At 38.5% G+C, this 18403-nt stretch overlaps 1 protein-coding gene across 1 annotated transcript; it reads right to left on the bottom strand.

The window, feature by feature from the left end:
* Nucleotides 1-419: 419 nt before the first annotated feature.
* Nucleotides 420-17919, bottom strand: LOC306638381 (steroid transmembrane transporter SLC22A24-like). Its single transcript, XM_079101688.1, is given in 12 exon segments — nt 420-737; nt 1633-1736; nt 1740-1828; nt 4414-4553; nt 5198-5313; nt 9355-9478; nt 12740-12908; nt 13008-13274; nt 14586-14668; nt 14733-14783; nt 16639-16742; nt 17382-17919. Coding segments are annotated over 12 exon segments (1674 nt in total). The 5' UTR covers nt 17748-17919; the 3' UTR covers nt 420-676.
* Between the last annotated feature and the right edge of the window lie 484 nt (nt 17920-18403).

Raw genomic sequence — 18403 nt, forward strand, 5'->3', positions numbered from 1 at the left:
ATTCTCTAAAAGTTATATATGAGACTGTATTCCTCTGAGCTTTGATGTGGTGTTTGGTCTTCATTGCTTTCTTAGTGTTTATGATTAAGTTTAAGGATATTTTTCCCACTTAATAAATAAATGTTAATCACTGGTACAATTTGTATTCTTCCTATTTCTAGTTATAGTTTTAGTCTGTCATTGAGTACATGAAATAGAATAAATATTAACTGTAACCTGATTCCTCTATTCTCTTAGTAATAAAAAAATTCCACTGTTAATAACTCACATTAGCATTCTTGTAGGCGGTAACTTCAAGAGAATCTTAATGACATGTTCTTTCAGGGAAATTAAAACTAAATGTAGCCTGGTGACTTTTAACTTGCTGGGAATTGTTTTTCTTTTTATTTAAGCTATATATAGTAAAAACGTGTTTCTTGAATAAGATCATTAATTACACTCTTGAAGATTTTTTACTTAACATTTCCTTCTATTAACCATAAAATGATGTAACCGATACCAATGAAAAAACATATAAAAAGACTCTGTGAACAATAAAGATTCAGACTCAGCCTCAGAACACTTGGTGTCTCTGTGTGCTATTTCTCCATCTCGCCAATGACTCCCATCCACCTTGGACCACTGACTGCTGCTAGGGTTGAAGTCCAGCAGATCAGTAGTCAACCTCTGGAATTCCTTAGAAGTGTGTCACTTTGATGGAGGTATCTCCTTGCTTCCTTTTTTTGGAAACTTTCCCCCTAGAACAGATATGATAAAATTACATGAAATAAACACAAACATGAAAGGTCATGCAGAAAGAAGGTATGTCCTGCATTCTTCAGAGCAAGCTGATCCTTTCTCCACCAACCTTGGTAAAAAACATGGCATGTGCCCAAGGATTTGATTAAATCTTGTGAAATAAAAGACAAACCTTCTTGGGAGCATTTGGAAAGCAGCTTTGAAAGTTTTTACTGTCATTCTTGAGTATCATGACATTCTCTAAAATTGTCTTTGGAAAAACCAGGGAAGTATACCAAAGTTTAAAAACCTTCCCCAATCCTTCATCATTATGAGTCCTTTATTTACCATTGCATTCTTCTCTTTTGTGAACACTTTTATTCCTAGTGAAAACCATATGGTCTGAACCTCACAGGCAACACAGAAAGACTCCTTCCCATTGATGCCACTGGAAGAGGCCCTAGTCCTGACCATGATCTCCCCTGGGTTCTGCAGTGACCAGGAAAGAGCTTCAGCCTATAAGAAATGTCAGTGCCCATTTATCAGCACTTAGTGGGTTGCAGGATAATAGAACTTGGAGGATGAGAGTTGGCATTAGCATTTGGGCATGTGTGTGAAATAACTTCAGGTGTCTGTGTCTCACTGTGATCAGGAAGGCAGGGGAGACTTGATTTTGTCCAATTTATCATGGAAACTACTGGTAAAGGCTGAGTAGATATGGTCTGAATGATCTAGAAATCTTCAGGGGGACATCTGGTTAAAAGATATTATTTTACTAAATTAAAAGCACTGACTACCAGGAAAGAGTGTAGGTCTAAGCTTGACAGAGATTGCGTGGCCCCAGTGGAATATGCCTTTCCATCTCAGACCTATGGAACATAAGTCCTCTAAGGGACCATGGGAGGTTTCACTCACTCATTCTCTATATCTTGGAGGGAGTCAGGCAGAGGCTGATTCCTGGTTTCTGGAAGGAGATAGACAGCAAGGCCAGTGAGGATGCTGGAGATTCCATAGATGATTCAGGGCAAGGTTGCAGAATACATCTCAAGGATCATCAACAGGGGCACCAGGGCTGCCCCCAAGCTACCACAAGCTCCAATGATTCCTAAACCTGTTGCAGTTGAAACACAAACCACAATACATACTTAGTCTTGGGGATTGAGCACAGGGTTTTTGTCAGTTTTTTGTATTAATTATGGAAGAAAACAAGGGTTGTTCTTAGTCAGATGAAGAGAGATGACTTGCTCTCGCTTTTGAATTTTGTTTGGTTGGCTAGCAAATTTTCTCAAGTTCAAAGACTCTTAAGACATGTTTTATTTAAAAATGTTATTACTCAAAATAATGTTATTACTTTACTTCATTTCATTACTCATTGTATTTTATTTTGCATTTACTTTATTTGTAATGGTTCAATTATTCAAAACAATGGGATTTGTTCTGATATATTTGTATATGAACATAATTTGGTCAAGTTCATTGTACAGTTTCTCCACTCCAATCCTCATTCTCTATTCTAGAGGACTCACTTCTATTTGAATGAAAATTCATCTTCTTTCTAGCTTTCTAGATTCCACATATGACAAAACATTCAACCAATGAGTTCCTGCCCCTGGCTTATTTCCATCAGCCTTGTTTTCTTCAGTGCCATCAATTTATCTGCAAATGACTTATTTCACATTTACTTATGTCTCCATACAAGCCAGTGTGTATAAGCACCATATTCTCTTTGTCCACTCATCTGTTTATGGGAACATGGGTTGGATTCATACATTGGCTTTTGTGAGTTGCACAATAGCATCTCCAATTAGGTGACTCCAAAGAAATCATGAGATTTACATTAGTAGTTTATTAGTACACCTAAAAGTATCTAGCAAAAAGCTAATGTTGGGTAAACACTGGCTATATTGCTATCAATTGATTACTTTTGTTTTCTTCTCTTGATAAGTCATTGAGCTGGGAAGAAATGTTTTAACTCTCACAGGAAACCTATGAGACTTTGTACCTGAAAATGGTGGGGAGCAGTTCATTTGTATGGGTAAACAAATAGGTATTAGAAGCAAAAGAAAATCCTCCTTCCAAGGCTGTCCAAATCATACATGTGGTCTGCATTTCTGGAAAGAGGAAGACCCAGGAGAGTCAGGAAATCTGAGATGAAGGAATCTGCATCCCCCAAATTACAAACAGAAAACACACTTACTGGAGATCTTCACAGTATTATATATACTGTGGAGAAAGTACACTGAGGTGAAATTTGTGACTGAGAGATGTGACTTACTTGCATAGTTTGTTTTATGGTGAATAAAAGGTTCTGAATAGTTGTATTCATGCACCTTACCTCTTCAAGTTTGGTTAAAAAAACAGAGGAGATGCTGAATGTAGGAGAAACTCACTTTCTTAATTTGTCCAGCGTCTCTTTTCCCTTCGTGTGAAAGGTAAGACTGTCATGTGGGAATTACTGAGGGGTAATTCCCCACTCACCCAGCCACTCAAGTATTTCCCAACCATGGTCCATGAACAGTATTGATATGGAGTGAAGATTATAGAAGACAGCCATAAAAGGACAGGAATCCCACATGAATGGACAAGCTTACAATAGCCTGATCTAGAGCAATGTTTCAAGACTCAAGAATAAGTACTTCTGGTATGGAAAATATATCAGACTTTGGAAAACACTGAAGGAAACCTTCATAAGGTCAGTTTTCTACTCAAATAAAAAATCTCATTAGAGCATTAAATCTTGGAGTGGACTTTGTTGCAGGACAGGAAACTGACATTAATTTTCACATTCAAGAGGAGTGGAACATATAGTCAGTAATGGTGGTGCACACCTGTAATCCCAGCATCTCAGAAGGTGCACTTGGTGGGAAGACCAAGAGTTCAAATATAACCTCAGCAAGTTTGAGAGGACTTAAGGAATCAGCAATACTTTGTTTAAAATGAAAGAGGTGGGGATGTGGCTCAATTGTAAAGTGCTACTGGGTTAATTCTGTGGAACCAATGAGACATAGAGAGAGGAGTACAGTTCACCAATGTGGTATTTTGTAAAACACATTACAACACAAGGAGCAGAGCAAAGCATGATTGATATGTTGTCACTGCTATAAACCTCTTCTCTACTTGACCACAGGGGTTTTAATTCCGTAAGCCAAGATGACTCCCAAAACCAGGGTTGCATTTCTGGTGACCTAAGATGAGACTCATGAGGGGACACAAAGTTTACAGGAATAAATCACTGAAGGTGAAGTAATGAGACAGAGACATACAGAGGAAGTGGATGTACAGTGTGGTTGTATTAACTAATAAGGATGAGTCTAGACATACATGTTGTTTGCAAGTGTCCTTGTCCAATGTGGAAATGATGTATGCTGATTGAAAGAAACTCAAACCTCAGAGGCATCAGTTTCAAGGTACTTCTTGAACAATATGAGGACAATCACATATCTCAGTCAACTTTACTGACCTTTGGCTGATTTCCTACCAATTCAATGGCAAAATGTCCTAAAAGCTCAACAGGTTTCAGGGAATCCTTTGAACCCAATTGTTTGGATTCCTGTAGCCACAACCTGAAAAATCCTCAGGAAAGTGGGGAAGATTTCCTTTTTTTATCCTGTGGGTCCTCACCTTCAGGCACAAGTACAATGGTCATAAAAATGATTCCCACCATGGATGTGAAAAAGAATAGGCTTATTCAACGACCCTTGTGATTCAGTGTCCAAATAGAAACATAATTGGTTGGGATGTTGACGGCACCAATGAGAATCTGAACCAGGAAAACATTGCTTCCCAGGTGCGGCAGGTGCAGTAAAAGGCCAAAAGTGGGCAGCATTGTTGCAAATCTGGAGTAAACAAACAGGAAAGGCACACCATGAGGGTTAGCCCTTGAAGGTAACAGCAGATAAGTCTGGATGAGTCATTTGTTGGTGTTAAAATGTACAGGCATATCTCTTTTTTGGAATATTTGCTTGCAGGAGATTATTTTATAATTATACTAAAACAAATTTATGATGCTGGAGACCATCAGTGATATTTAGCCTGGGGAGATGTGAGTCATATTGTAGAAACACAGGATGGATCTTTAGGATTTTTGAATATTTTCTGTTCTTGGTCTAAGCAATGGATATATCTTTACATATGTAAACACTCCTTGAGTTGCATATGTTTATGCAATTCACTCTTTCAAATTTTACCACCTTTAAATGGAAAGCAAACAATGAAGAAATAAGTGACAAAAGTTGTACAGGACTGAAGTTTGCAGCACCAGTCTCCAGTGTGAACCTGGCAGTGTGATATGATGAACAAAACTCCTCACTGTACAATGGTTCTGTGTCAGACTGTTCATAACCCATACCCCAGCCATAGCAATGCTCTTTATATTCTCCTCACTTTTGTCTCCAAAGCTCTGCTCCCCACATATTGTTCACATTGAAATAAGAAATACATTCATTCTCCACTACTTTCTAATGCATGGTGTGAAGCCTACCTGATCAAGGGCAGGAGACAGATCCATTTACACAGGTTGGGTGTGTGGAAGAAGTCACACAGAGAACGTTTTATCTGTGCTGCCTTGAGCTCCTCCTTCATGGTGGATCTTACAGCCTTCGATAATAACAGTAACAACTTGTTCAGTTGTGAGAAAAAGATGGGTATTGTGGAAGCATTGAGCACACACAGAGCTTAAGTTCAAAAACTATCATATTTAGTGAAAAATACAGACATTGAAACAAAGGCAGGCATACAAGTGGTGTTGTATGTGAACCTCACCTATCACAAGAACTTCAGGCAAATTGTGCAATGAAGACATATTAAGCAGGACCTGGAGAGGAATGTAGATCATTGAAAAGAGAGTGTATGTTTGAGATTTATATGAGGAAGGGAACCAGATGATGATGTAGTGAGATTCCAATCCAAAGCCCCATTCATATCATAGGGCTATAGAAGAGACGACAATGGAGTTTTTTTTCTCCACTAGTTGCTAATGTTAGGATAATGGATTTCCTGTCTCAGGAAGAAGAATCCATTCCTGTCAATTTATTTTTTCATTTTTCTTTCTTTTATTTTTTGTCATCCTTTTTTTTTTTTTGAGTCATACTATTTTGTAGAATACCTTGCATGTTGTATCTCCATGAAAGAGGAGCCTGGAATTAACTTGAGTTGGGAATCAGGGGGATTTTGCTTTAATTTGATTTAAAACCAGACTTGGTTTCTTACAGAAATGCTACATTGGCCTTTCCACTTAATAGTGGTATACCATGGGCAAGGTGACTGATATTACTATAGCTCAATTTCCTTGTCATTGAAAGAAGAAGAAGAAATAAAGAATCAGGTTCAAGATAAGTAGGAAAAAAAAAAAAAAAAACAACGCAATAGTTCATTTCTTTCCAAATTTTTCTAGGTCACTTAATAGGTTATAACCATGCATATCAAACTATTTCTACCAGAATGCTTCTACTTATTAATTTATCAACTATTCAGAAATATTAACTCCATTGTCATGCCTCCTCTAAAAGTGCATCAATACTACAACTGTCACCAGAAAGCTTCCATGATGAAGGGAATTCTGAAAATTGGAGCTACTCCCATGCCTGGGGACTCTTACACCATCAGGAATGGCCTTACAGCTTGTAGCCATAGCTTCAACAGCAGAATCCAGGTGTTATGCTTGTGTTAGAGAGGCATTCCTGGTGATGCTCTCTGCATCCCACACATAAACTCATGATCACTGGCCATTTTTACTGTGTTATTACTAGAAAAGAATTGCCTCCAAGAAGTTCTTAAATCCATGTCAGATGAGGGCTACCATGCCTAAGAGTGGCCTTCAAGCCCTTCCAATATCACAGTGAAACATCAGGGTATGATGGCTTAATTTGCTAGTAGAAAGTCTCTTTTGATGTGCTAAGAGAAATGAGTGGAGCCTCCAGAGGTATTTAGGTAGGTGATGATAGCTACCGTTGGGACCTCTCCTAGTGTGTTCTTCCTAGTCCCTCTTACTTGGGGAGGAATTACCATACATTCAAATGGGTGTTTCCTTGTTCTTCAAGTTTTACACATGCATCTTCCTCCATAACTTCCATTCTATGCCAATCATCATGCCATGCTTTGGGAAAAAGCCTGAAACAGTCTCAGCTCTCCAGTCTTGCCTACATAGGAGACTTATAGTTACTTCATTCATGTTTTTAAGAGCTCTTTATTAACTTTTTAAATGATTTATGAGCCTGTTGAGATCATAATTTTAAGTGGAAATAGACACTGGACTTTAACAAGCCACAGAAATTAATCAATGTGACAATTCTGGATTCTAGAATTCTTCAAAATCTTCAAATGTTGGAGGTAACATTTCACCAGGGCACCACTGACATTGACCTTCTGAAGTCATTTGGACTTGACTCAACTGCAAAGAAACATATCCCTGAATATTTAAGCATGGCTAGTTCTACCCTAACCTCAAAGACACATTTCACACACTACAAGATTCAAGATTCATTCAGAGCTTCCATCCCTACATCGAGGTTAGGTTTCCAATCTTGGGATTCATTTTGCTCCCTGCTCAGGAATTTTAGTTTTATCAAACCCACTGACCTGATTAGTGTGGGTGATCTTTCTGAAGACAGGAACTTTTAAAGTTTCTATCCCCGATCTGTTAAAGAATTGTCATAGGGAGTCATGGGACATGTTAATAAAGGAAGAAAGAAAGATATGGGAAGTAGGGCAAAAGGCACAGACCCAAGGCAGAATGCATCTAGAAACTGAGAGAACTACATTCAAGAGCCAGTAGAGGAATAAAACAAATCACCTGAGATTTGGGAAGATGTTTATGAATGTGATCATAGACAGAGGACACCAAAAATATTTTTATTTCTCAAATTATGTCATGGATGAACAATTGACATTGAAAAGCTGTGCATGTGCGGGGGCGCCTGGCTCTCCTTACAGTGCTCGACAGAGTTCCACTGAAGGATGATTGCAAAGACTCATCCTAAAAGGATTGCATGCCAGATGTATGCCTCCCTAGCTTGGATGTTATTTTGTAGAGTTTTCTTAATAACTTCACTTCAGTCTGGGGATCTTGCTAGATGTGATGGGAATAATTCTACAAATTTCTAGAAAAACATCATGGAGACAAAACACATGTTGAAACCCTGTGATGATTAACCTCACAACAGCAGAATATTTTTATTATGCTAAAACCAAACACTGCATTTACTGGCAGAGCCAGAACCTGTTGGGGCACATTAACTTATAGATAACAATGTTTCCCCAAGTTCTAAGCACAAAGCACCTCCCACAGTAGCTACTAGATATGGACAAGCTTATTTTATCAATGGCAAGCCCTGGTGATTAAGTAAGGATAATCTGTAAGGTTACTGTTTTCTCATAATCTTTCGGTAAAAACAATTTCTGCTTATGCTTTGGAAACTTCTTTGATTTTATTAGTCACAAGCCTGTCAACAAAGCCTGAAGAAAAATGTATATAAACCCAGCCTTCCCCAGAATAAAGTGGGATTGATTGCACCAGAACTAGAGTCTGTGTCTTTCATTCTCCATCCATCGCCGACGCTGTCTCCCTGCGCCCCCTTACCAGTGTGGAACCCATGGACTCCTGCTGGGGCTGGACCCTGGCATGCATGATTTTAAACATTGTGTCATTAGACAAACTCTCAACTAATTAGGAATGCAAGGTTCATTCCTCAACACAATAAAAGTCATATGTGATAAATCCACAGCTACCATTGCACTTATGGGTGTCAGTGCAGCACACATATTTCTTGGTAATGTATAGAATAAGACAGGGATGCCACTCCCCCACTACTATTCTTCATAGAAGTAGAAGTATTCAGAGTTATCAGGAGAGAGAGAGAAAGAAAATATATATATCAGATGAAAGGAATTAAGCTGCACTGCTTCCAGTTTATGAAAAGAAAATGCTAATGACCATCAAAAGCTGTTGGAACTCCTGAGCATATAGAGGAGTATCTGACTACATGTGGTGAAATACTACTCATTCATGGGAAAGTATGAAATCCTGTTGCTTGCTTGTGACAACAGGATGACCCTGGAGGACTTTATTTGAGGTGAAATGATCCAGAAACAGGAAGATGAATGCCACATCAACACACTTATATGTGCATCTATGAAACATGATTTTATAGAAGAAGAAACTATGATGATGGTTTCCAGAGCCTGTGGTTGCTCATGGTGGGGAGGAAGAAGGGGATAAGATGTTGGTCAAAGTTCTCAAAACTATTGTAGGATCAAAGACAATATATTGTAGTGTTTTAAAAATGTAAAGTATATGTTATTTGCTCTCTATGGAAAAATATGTTAGGTAATGCATCTATTAATTAGCTAGAATTGAACCCTGTATATGTACTTCAAAACCTCACATTGTAAAGATTAAAACATACAGTGTTATCTGTTAATTTATATAGTAATCAAATATAAAAATAAAGTCCTGGGAAGGGAGATATATGCATTGAATTTGCGGAGCAAGTGGAAGAACAAATCAGGCTGTTTTTCTCCTCAGAATAAAATGTCTATCTCCAGGCTTTTCAGTGATAGCATATTACCTCTTTGGAAACAAATTAATAATATGTCAGGCTATGTCTTCTCTGTCTCATAAGCACCTCCCATCCTGCTCACCTCCATGGTTAGGGTGTCTGCAGATGTCTCCATTCCTTTCACCCGTGCAGCTTTTCTATGTTTTTGTAAGCCCTCCTTGGGTTTGTTGTTGATAATCAGCCACCGAGCTGACTCTGACACCCACCTGATCAAAATGATGGAAGTGTCATCAATTCTCACTTGTTATTGTCCACATCGCCTTCTTTCTCCTTCCGTCAAATACCTACCACTTGCTCAGCTAAGCAAAATAACATGCTGTCATGTTGCCTGGTACCATAGTGGGGCATACAGGAAATGATGCCTGCATGCAGTGCACCTGCACAGCTGGGAAGGCAGACATGTGCCCTATCAGCTCCCCTCTTGGTTGGATACACATTGACTATGGAGCTCAGAGCACTGGGGCATGAGAAGCACTGAGCTCTTCAGAACATCTTCAAATTCCTTGAAAGGGCATGAGATATACTTATTCATAACATGTTCTTTTCCTAAAATAATCACCTGCAAAATATTTTTGCTTACTGAAATTCCATGCAGACTAGAAGCACTCCTGCTGCTTCCACTGTGATGGAATCTGGATACATCAGCAGCTCCATCTACTACTACACTCTTGTCCATGTACTGAGAATAGTAACATTACCCAGGTTGCAGATTTGTTATGAGTGTGAACAACATCATGAATAAGTTCACCAGAGTGTACACTGTCTGGTCTTCCTGTATTAATCTGTAATCATCTCTCTGAGTCATTTCTCACCAAATAGGCCTCCTCCCTGAACCAGCCTCTTGGGAGGATGAACATCCAAGCCTGTCTTAAGTCTTCAGGAAGAGGAAAGAAAGGAGAGCCCTGGAACAACTATGTAAGGTTTCTAGTCTGCATTCATACTCCAATTGAAGAAATATTGCTGTTCCTTCATTAAAGAGCTCTGGAGGAATGCATGTAGGATTTTGTCAGGATGAACCCAACTACTATTTTTAACAGTAATGCTCTAATGAAAAATGGCACTTCAAACCCACAAAAGTAGTTATGGAGGGAAATTTCTTCTTTCTCTCATCCATTATCACCTCCAAGAATGAAAGCACCCAAATCTCTGTTGGAAATTTTTTTGCAAAGCCATGCACAAAAATACATGGCATGGTGGAAACTAATTTTCAAGTGCTTCTGCTATAATGGAAAATGTTTTTGAAAAAAATTCTATTTGCACACTGCCAATTAAAGTTTTCAAGCAAGAACCAACTGGAAATTCCTGAATATTCAGGTTAGAATTTATTCCTATTCTGCTTTTGTGGTCACTTGTCTTTGAAAATAAAATCAGGGTATTCATAGTTAATCTGATTTGTGAAACAAAGTCTTAAAAGTGATTTTTTAAAATCTGTAACATGAATATAATGATATATCTTACATTTTGTATAATATAGTAAGTATAACACTAGGTTAAATCGAAATTTCACATAAACTGAATACCTGTTGGTATAATAATATATCTTGCAACACTTGAGATATAATTTTGCACAAGTATTTACTAGTTATCTTATTTGAAATATGAACCAAAATTTGGAAGAACAAGACAAGCTGTGGATACAAGCTCAATTGTTCTTGAATGGGTGTTTTGATGGCTGTTGCCATGGACCAAGGCTATCAAAATCCAGCTGCTTCTCTTTTCCAAATCGGACTCTTACCAGTGACTCTCCAGGGAGTTCCAGACCTTCAGTTCTGACCTGGGGCTGCGTGATTGGCTCCTCTTGTTCTGAGGCTCCGGATTCTTGGGGTGAGCATTTCCTGGTTTCTCCAGCTCTTGAGTTGGCAGACAACCTTTATGCTACTATCTGGCTTCTGGTCATAGAACCCTAACTGATATACTAATTCACTCTAAGACTTAACAGAGATGGAGGGGAGACAACAGTGAAAAACCAGCAACAGGCTGGTTCTCCTCACCACACTGAAGGCAGCCACATTTGGCAGATGCACTCTTGGGTCCATATGTCCAGACTCATACCAGGATTGACTCCAACCATAAGAGAAGTCACTCTATCCTACAGTTGTGATCATATCTAAAACCACTGTGTCACAAACAACCCAGACATGCTGATCCAGATTCCTGGATCAGTGTGGATGCACAGGGATTTAGAGACCACTTATTTTGGGTAAAAACATTTCTGTGGATTCCCCTTGTAATCTGGGCACATTCTTGCTTCGTCCTCAAGGATGAAGTTTCTCATACTCACACTGTGCCCAACAGGAAAATTCCCATCCTTTCTTATACTCCAGAATAATGCCAAGCCTTGCCATGCAATAGCCAAAGTGATGACCCACATTGTCAACTTAACCACAAGTGCTTTTGCTGATTTTGCCTCTATTGGGTCAGTGCCTAATATCATGAATCCTCCCACACCTGGTTCCCTCCTGCTTATTTCCCCTGTGTGTTAGCCCTTGTGTTTTAGCCTGCATTTTTGTTTGTTTCTTTCCATGTATACACTATCCTCCCCCAGATGATGGCTTCACATGAATTTGTGCCCATCCCTGTCACTGACTGTACCCTTGGCCATTTTAAGGGCTTAAGGAAATTCTAAGTATGGAAAAGAGTCAAGGCCCCAAGATTGGCAGAACAACATCCAAATCCACAAGAAGAATATTCAAAAGCCTAAACTTCTGCCCTTATCACTCCTCTATGAATTTCAAGGAAATGTGTGTCATGGGGGAATTAGGTAGGAACAATTGGGGACCATTACTCAAGAGACCCCACCCTGCTCCTCTAGCAAAGAACATGTGAACCTAAGGACCTCTCTTTAATTACCATACCTTGCAATATGAAAGAGCCAACTTCCCTGAAATATCAACAGCAAGATCTGATTTTTCAAAGATTTCCCAACCATTCCATGAAACATGCACAGAGACCCAGGTTTGACTACAGTAACCAAATCAAGGGAAGTTCCTGTTTAAGATCCCAAACATATTACTTGCATCTCATGTGTCTAATGTAAAACTCAGGAATGAGATTTTGACACATATGCAATAAGGATTATTGGCAAGGCTCAAAAATCTGTCTGTCATCCTGCTTAGCATAAGCCCTCTACAAAAAAGCTCATCAAAGACAAAAACTCAAGATGGCTCATTAGCCCAGACCCCCTCAGATACCAGGGTAGAAGCATTTGTTCTGTCCACACTACATACTCTAAGCATATATTCCTCCAATAAACTCTCCTAGCTCAGAAAGAAAGAAAGAAAGATTATTTAGTGTCCTCAATTTCACCTGACAGTCCTACTTGCCCTGCTTCTCAATTACACATAGAAAACTGTTCTGAGAGCACATCCTCAGGTGTAGAAGTAAGACAAAATGAATGTTTATGTCCTGATGTCACCCACATTCCCATCCCATGAACCCATAAGGGAAAAAGGAAATTTGTTTCGTACCTTGAGTAAATAAATAAGAAGAAAATGGTTATAGACACAACCAGCTGGAGAGCATGCCATTTTCGAATACCATAAGCTAGGCTTCCCAATATGATCTGTCCAATATTAGCAGACAATAATGTCACTGTTGTTACTGTAGCTTGGTATTTTGGAGTTGTCCATTCTACAACTGAAAGAAAACATCACTGAGTGTTTACTTCATGCAAAGGTAGAATATGAAGTTCAAAGTCAAAGTTTAGCTAATGTCCAAGAGTCAGTGCCAACCTACTGAGATGAATAGTATTTGTCAGGATGGTTGTGGTGGACATGCCAGCCAGGAGGCAAAGTGTGCAGTAAACCAGGAAGGTGGGAGCCAAGGCGGCACAGGTTTCTCTGACGGCCAGCTGGAATAGACTCCACATCATAAGTAACCTTCTCCCAAACTTATGGAAAAGGGAAAGATGGGATTTTGGAACAATAACTACTGGTAAAACTTGGGGCAGAGAAGGCACTTCACACATATCAATAAATCCACAAATAATCAACAGCAGATATTCTCAAAAGAAAATCTTCCTCTTTTTAAATAGGTACTGTGTGACCAAGAATTCTTAAATTTGTTACCAGTAGTTTGACACCAATTCAAGCTATACAAGTCATGCTTCAGTGTTAGAGATATTAACACATCATAATATATCTCTTCCACTAAATCATACACATAGCATTATGAAGAGTCAATGTTGTGTATAAAATATTTGAATCAGCCCTTTGGACTCTAGAACTGCACAAATTATGGCTAACATGACATCATACAAACATATGTGATGTGGTACATCCAGGTTGCTGGTGGATTGGGCAAGAGTCCGTATCTGCTGAGTTTGGTTTGTTGGCCTTGGGCAACAAACAGATATGTAAAAATATAACATGTATTTTCTCATAGGAAATAGCCATATAAATTTGACCCTTTCCTTAGGTTTGGAATGATACAATCGGGAATAATCTGGTTGTTCATTCCCCATAGAAGGCTCAGAAACACTGTTATGGATCCCCAGAATGGAGCAGTATGTAGAAATTAGAAATGTGAGGTAGTAATACAAAGAACAATGTGCTTGTATCCCCCAAATTAATGGTAAGTCCACAAAAGTAGAGAAAGAGGCATCACAGATAAATGTGAATTAAAATGCATAAGTCCATCTGTCTTGTTTTGTAAAACATGGATTTGCAGATGCATAGATTACACAGTTGAATGACTCTTAGTGAGAGGAGGGGGCTGGGATGCTTCCATGGTTTTGAAGGAAAATTATTTTACATTCCTTTGAGGATCAATTTTATGTGAAAAATCCCTCCTTTATTGCTTAATTGGAGATTCTCTCTTTTACTCTGAGATAAAAATTTTTATTATGTGTCATAGTGAAGGTCTTTGAGTTCACCAATTAGATTGTATTGAGACAATTGGATTTGTATCTTGTGAGATATTTGTCGCATAATTTCTCAGTCCCCTATTCTCTTTGTTCTCCTTCTGAGACTCCCATAGTGCATATGTGGGTGCACTGAATGGTGCTCTGAAGGCCCTTGCATTCCAGCCGCTTTCTTCAGTCTACTGTTAATTATAATTTAGTATTTTTTTCTGGCAACTCAGACTGATAATTCCTACTGTTATTTATTCAAGTTCATACATTGATTCTTTGCCATTTATTGTAGTTTTCACTTGCAGATTTGTTTGTTTCCTGTTGTATGATTCCTATTTATTATTGACAGTGTCACCATATTTTGTTTTACTACCTTTCTTTATCTCCTTTTCCATTTTCTTTTTTTTTTCATATATGACACACTTATTTGAGTGATTTTTCTAGGAATTCTGATGCCTCACCTTCATCAGAAATCACTCCTATGATATTTTTTCCCATTTGAATGAGATATTGCCCCTTCCACAATATGAGAACACCTTCTTGCCTTTTCAGCCATGAGAAGGTACAGCAAAGTGGAGCCATCGAAACAGCAGAGAGGAAGACCCTACCAGTGACCCAATGAACTGGTGCATTGACCTTGGATTTTCCAGTCTCCAGATCTGTGAGAAACACAATTCTATTATATATAAATTACCCAGTCTCAGGTATTTTGCTAGATGTACAGAATGGATTAAGACACATCATTCTGCAAAGAAGATTGGATATCAAATCCAAAGTCTTTCATTAGAAATGCACTCAACTACTAGAGATAAATGGAGACTTCCTGAAACTTAAGGGAACCTACTAGACCTGTATACAGTTAACGTCACATTCAGGAGGGAAATGCATGGTACATTCACTAAAGATCATCAATTTAACCAGCATGTCAGCTCTCACAAGTGTCATTTAGTATTGTTCTATAGATCCTAGCTGCTGTGGAGAAAAGAGTCAAAGGCAGAAGGTGCAAAATCGATAAGTTAAATTATACTTATTTGCAGAAGATACAATCATGTAATAAAAAATTTTAGGGATCTAAAATAAAACTTTTAGAACCACTGATATTTGAATATTGTAAGACTTTTTCAAATACTCTTTCTGCCCATTTCTGTGTCTCTTTTCTCCTTTTGAGACTCCTATAGCTCATATGTGGGAAAACATCTTGGTGTGCCAGAAGTACCTTGCATGCTAGTGACTTTTTTCAATTTACTTTCATTTTGTATTATTTATTAGCTCCTCAAACTTGAAGATCCTACTATTCTTATCCATGAATTTATTCTTTATGAAATGGTACTTCATTTGTGAACTTATCATGAAGGCAGTTCATAAAGTCAGTATACAAGTAAATTGAAGATTTGTTTTACCAATAGTTATTGACAAAAGGCAAGGATAAAAAAATTAGGCAAAAATATAGACAAAGGATGCGTGGAATACATAAGAAATGGCTCTAGTCACACAAGTGCTTGCTTTCATGCAATAATTGGCCACTGTTGAGAACATTATGTTTTGAGAATTTCAACTTTATTTATTGTACATGCATAGCAACTGACCTAAGTCAAATTTCCTCTGTGAGATTAAAAATATAAGATGTCTATAATCACAGATATGATAAAGATATAATGATATACATAAAAGTGACTATTGAAACACCAAGAATATTCTTCATATTCAATGATATTTTTCTAATTCCTTAAAAAATGAAATTCTACATAGCAGTGATTAGTACAAGGCAGTTAAAGCTACAAAAGACTGCATCATAGTCTTGAAAAGTAAGTTATAGGCAATAAAGAATAAGGGCAATGATTTTCTATTATTTCAAAATAAAGAATAAGGGTAATGGCTGTCATTTCAAAACAGATATTCAAAGGCACAGGATCAAGATTCTCATACTGCAAATTGTGACACCAGTTGTCAATAGCTTCATTATACTAATGGTTGAAAAAGTGATCTCTCAAAAACTGCTTTGGCAAAAGCAAAATTGAAGGTGACTGGCATGACCTCCCACACACCACAAATGACTTGTGATGGATTCTGCAGAAGGAATGGGACACTCCACCCATCCTGCATTGGCCACTCGGTCTACCAGAAGCATTGGGTGCAGTATCCACAAGGGACTGAGCATGATGCTCCTGGGCAACACTGACAATGTTCTTTTCCCTACCAGCACACTCAAACAAGCTAGATCCAATGTGGTGACACATCTTCCTCTGTCTTCCCATTGTTAACTCTGTGATCTTTCAAATCCCATGTTGTGGAATCTTCTTTAGAATTCCTGTAGTAAAACACCTCCACATCTGCACTCAGTACTCAAACATTTAAAAGTAGCACTCATCGTACTGAAGGAAATTTAGCATTTGTGTTTGTAGATCCCTGGAGAAAAGGTACCCCTAGGACACTAATTTTTTCATATGCACAAATGATTCATCAGTCAGTAAGAGTACCCATGGGAAGAGAGATTTGGGAACCAGAGACACTCACCTGTGTGCCAAATGGCCACATATAATCTCTCCCATCAATATTCCAGCCATGAAGACAAATTTAGTCACTGAATTCAGTGACTGAGATTCACACACCAGGTCCCACTGGAAGACAAGGAAACCAGTATAACAAAAACACCTTCACACCACCTGCAGTTTTCAGTAGATCAGACCCCTGTCCTCTTCTACAGCTTCCCTCTTCAAATATACTTGAATTATACCATCCAGTCCTCAGTTAAAAAATATTATCTAGAGAGACTCCCTTCCACCTGTGGGTTACATTAATGATCACTTTGAACCCATGATGAGAAGTTCTCAAATTTGTCCACCATTCAAGGATCCTGAAGAATGTACTAAACCCTGAAAATCAGTGCATACCTTCTCATGGGATTACTCTAGGTGTCCACTCTGGTTATTCAGGTTTTGATCACCTTACCATATATATCTAATTGGCAATCAAGGCCAGGTATTACTTAGTCTAACATTTTTAACAAGACTTGTGATTTACTTGCTTTATCTGTGATATTCACAAGAATAAAAGCACCAAGATAGTCGGTTCATATTTTTTATTCATCATTACAGAAAGGATGTGTCCCATATTGCATAAAGAATCAATAGGTTCTGGAAAAAAAAAGGAAAAACCAGCACTCATGTAGAGATTAGCAGCTCAAAGCATGTTCATTATTTTCATTGTTTCTACACATGAAGGTCAAGCACTCATGAGAAGAAAATGAAGCCTATTACCTCAGTCACAGTGGTGGAGAGGAAGGAGTTTCGGTCATATACCCAGCCATCCATGCAGTGCCCCGTGTCTGGCTCACTCATGTTTGAGAAGGTCCCATTCTGATGAAGGAGCTGCCATTGTGGGTGGATGAAGTGCTGGCACTTCTCTGGCTTCAGGTTTGAGTCTAGTGGGATGGAGATCCTCAGGAGGGTGTCCTGGCTGAGGGACCCAGTGACATTGTCAGAGACTCTGTCATTGTCAAGGATGTGGACCCAACAGCGATGACCAAGGATGAGGGCAGTGAAGTTCTCCAATATAACATGAGGGAACACCATGGCATTGCAGAGAAGAAGAAAAGCCATCTGAATTATCTGGAACCTTCCCATAACACCAACTTGATCTAGGAGGTCCTGAAAAGCCAAGGTGGCTGAACGACTCTCCCTGACTGAAGGCAAAGTGGTTGTATCTAGATAAGTTCAAATAAATGTGTTCTATTGCCTTCCCTGTGACACAGCAAAGGCTGTTGATCCTGACCTCACCCTCTCCTTAATGGTCTCCTCTTCAGCTTTGTGGCAAGTCCATGCAACAAGTATCCCCTAGTCATCATGAAGTTATGTAGGTTAGTCTTTTCTTTCAGTCACTGAGGGAGATATTTGGCTGAACTGCTTTCTGCAATTAAATCTGTTAATGATCTTCTTTGTGTAAATTCTTCTTGTGGGCAAGGAACTGCAGTCAATTTTGGACACTGATCTCTAAATACTGTATAAATAAATTGGATTATCTCTGTTAAGTGTGTTGCCAATTTTTACATAAAATTTTGTTTGCAATACTCATTGAAGTGTTTGATTTTCTATGAGAGAAGGTGAGAAAAAAATCTTCGATTTGATCAATAAAAAATCTTGATGACAGAGGTCATGAAAACCATCCCAAGTAAAATTAATGAGAGTGAAGTGTGGTTTAGGCCCAAGATGTCCCCACAAATATTCATATGTTAGGTATCATAGGGATAGTCAGAGTTGCTATGATTATTTTATGAGAGCTG

This window comes from Sciurus vulgaris (genome assembly GCF_902686455.1).
Source record: "Sciurus vulgaris genome assembly, chromosome: 11".
NCBI classification, from domain to species: Eukaryota; Metazoa; Chordata; class Mammalia; order Rodentia; family Sciuridae; genus Sciurus; species Sciurus vulgaris.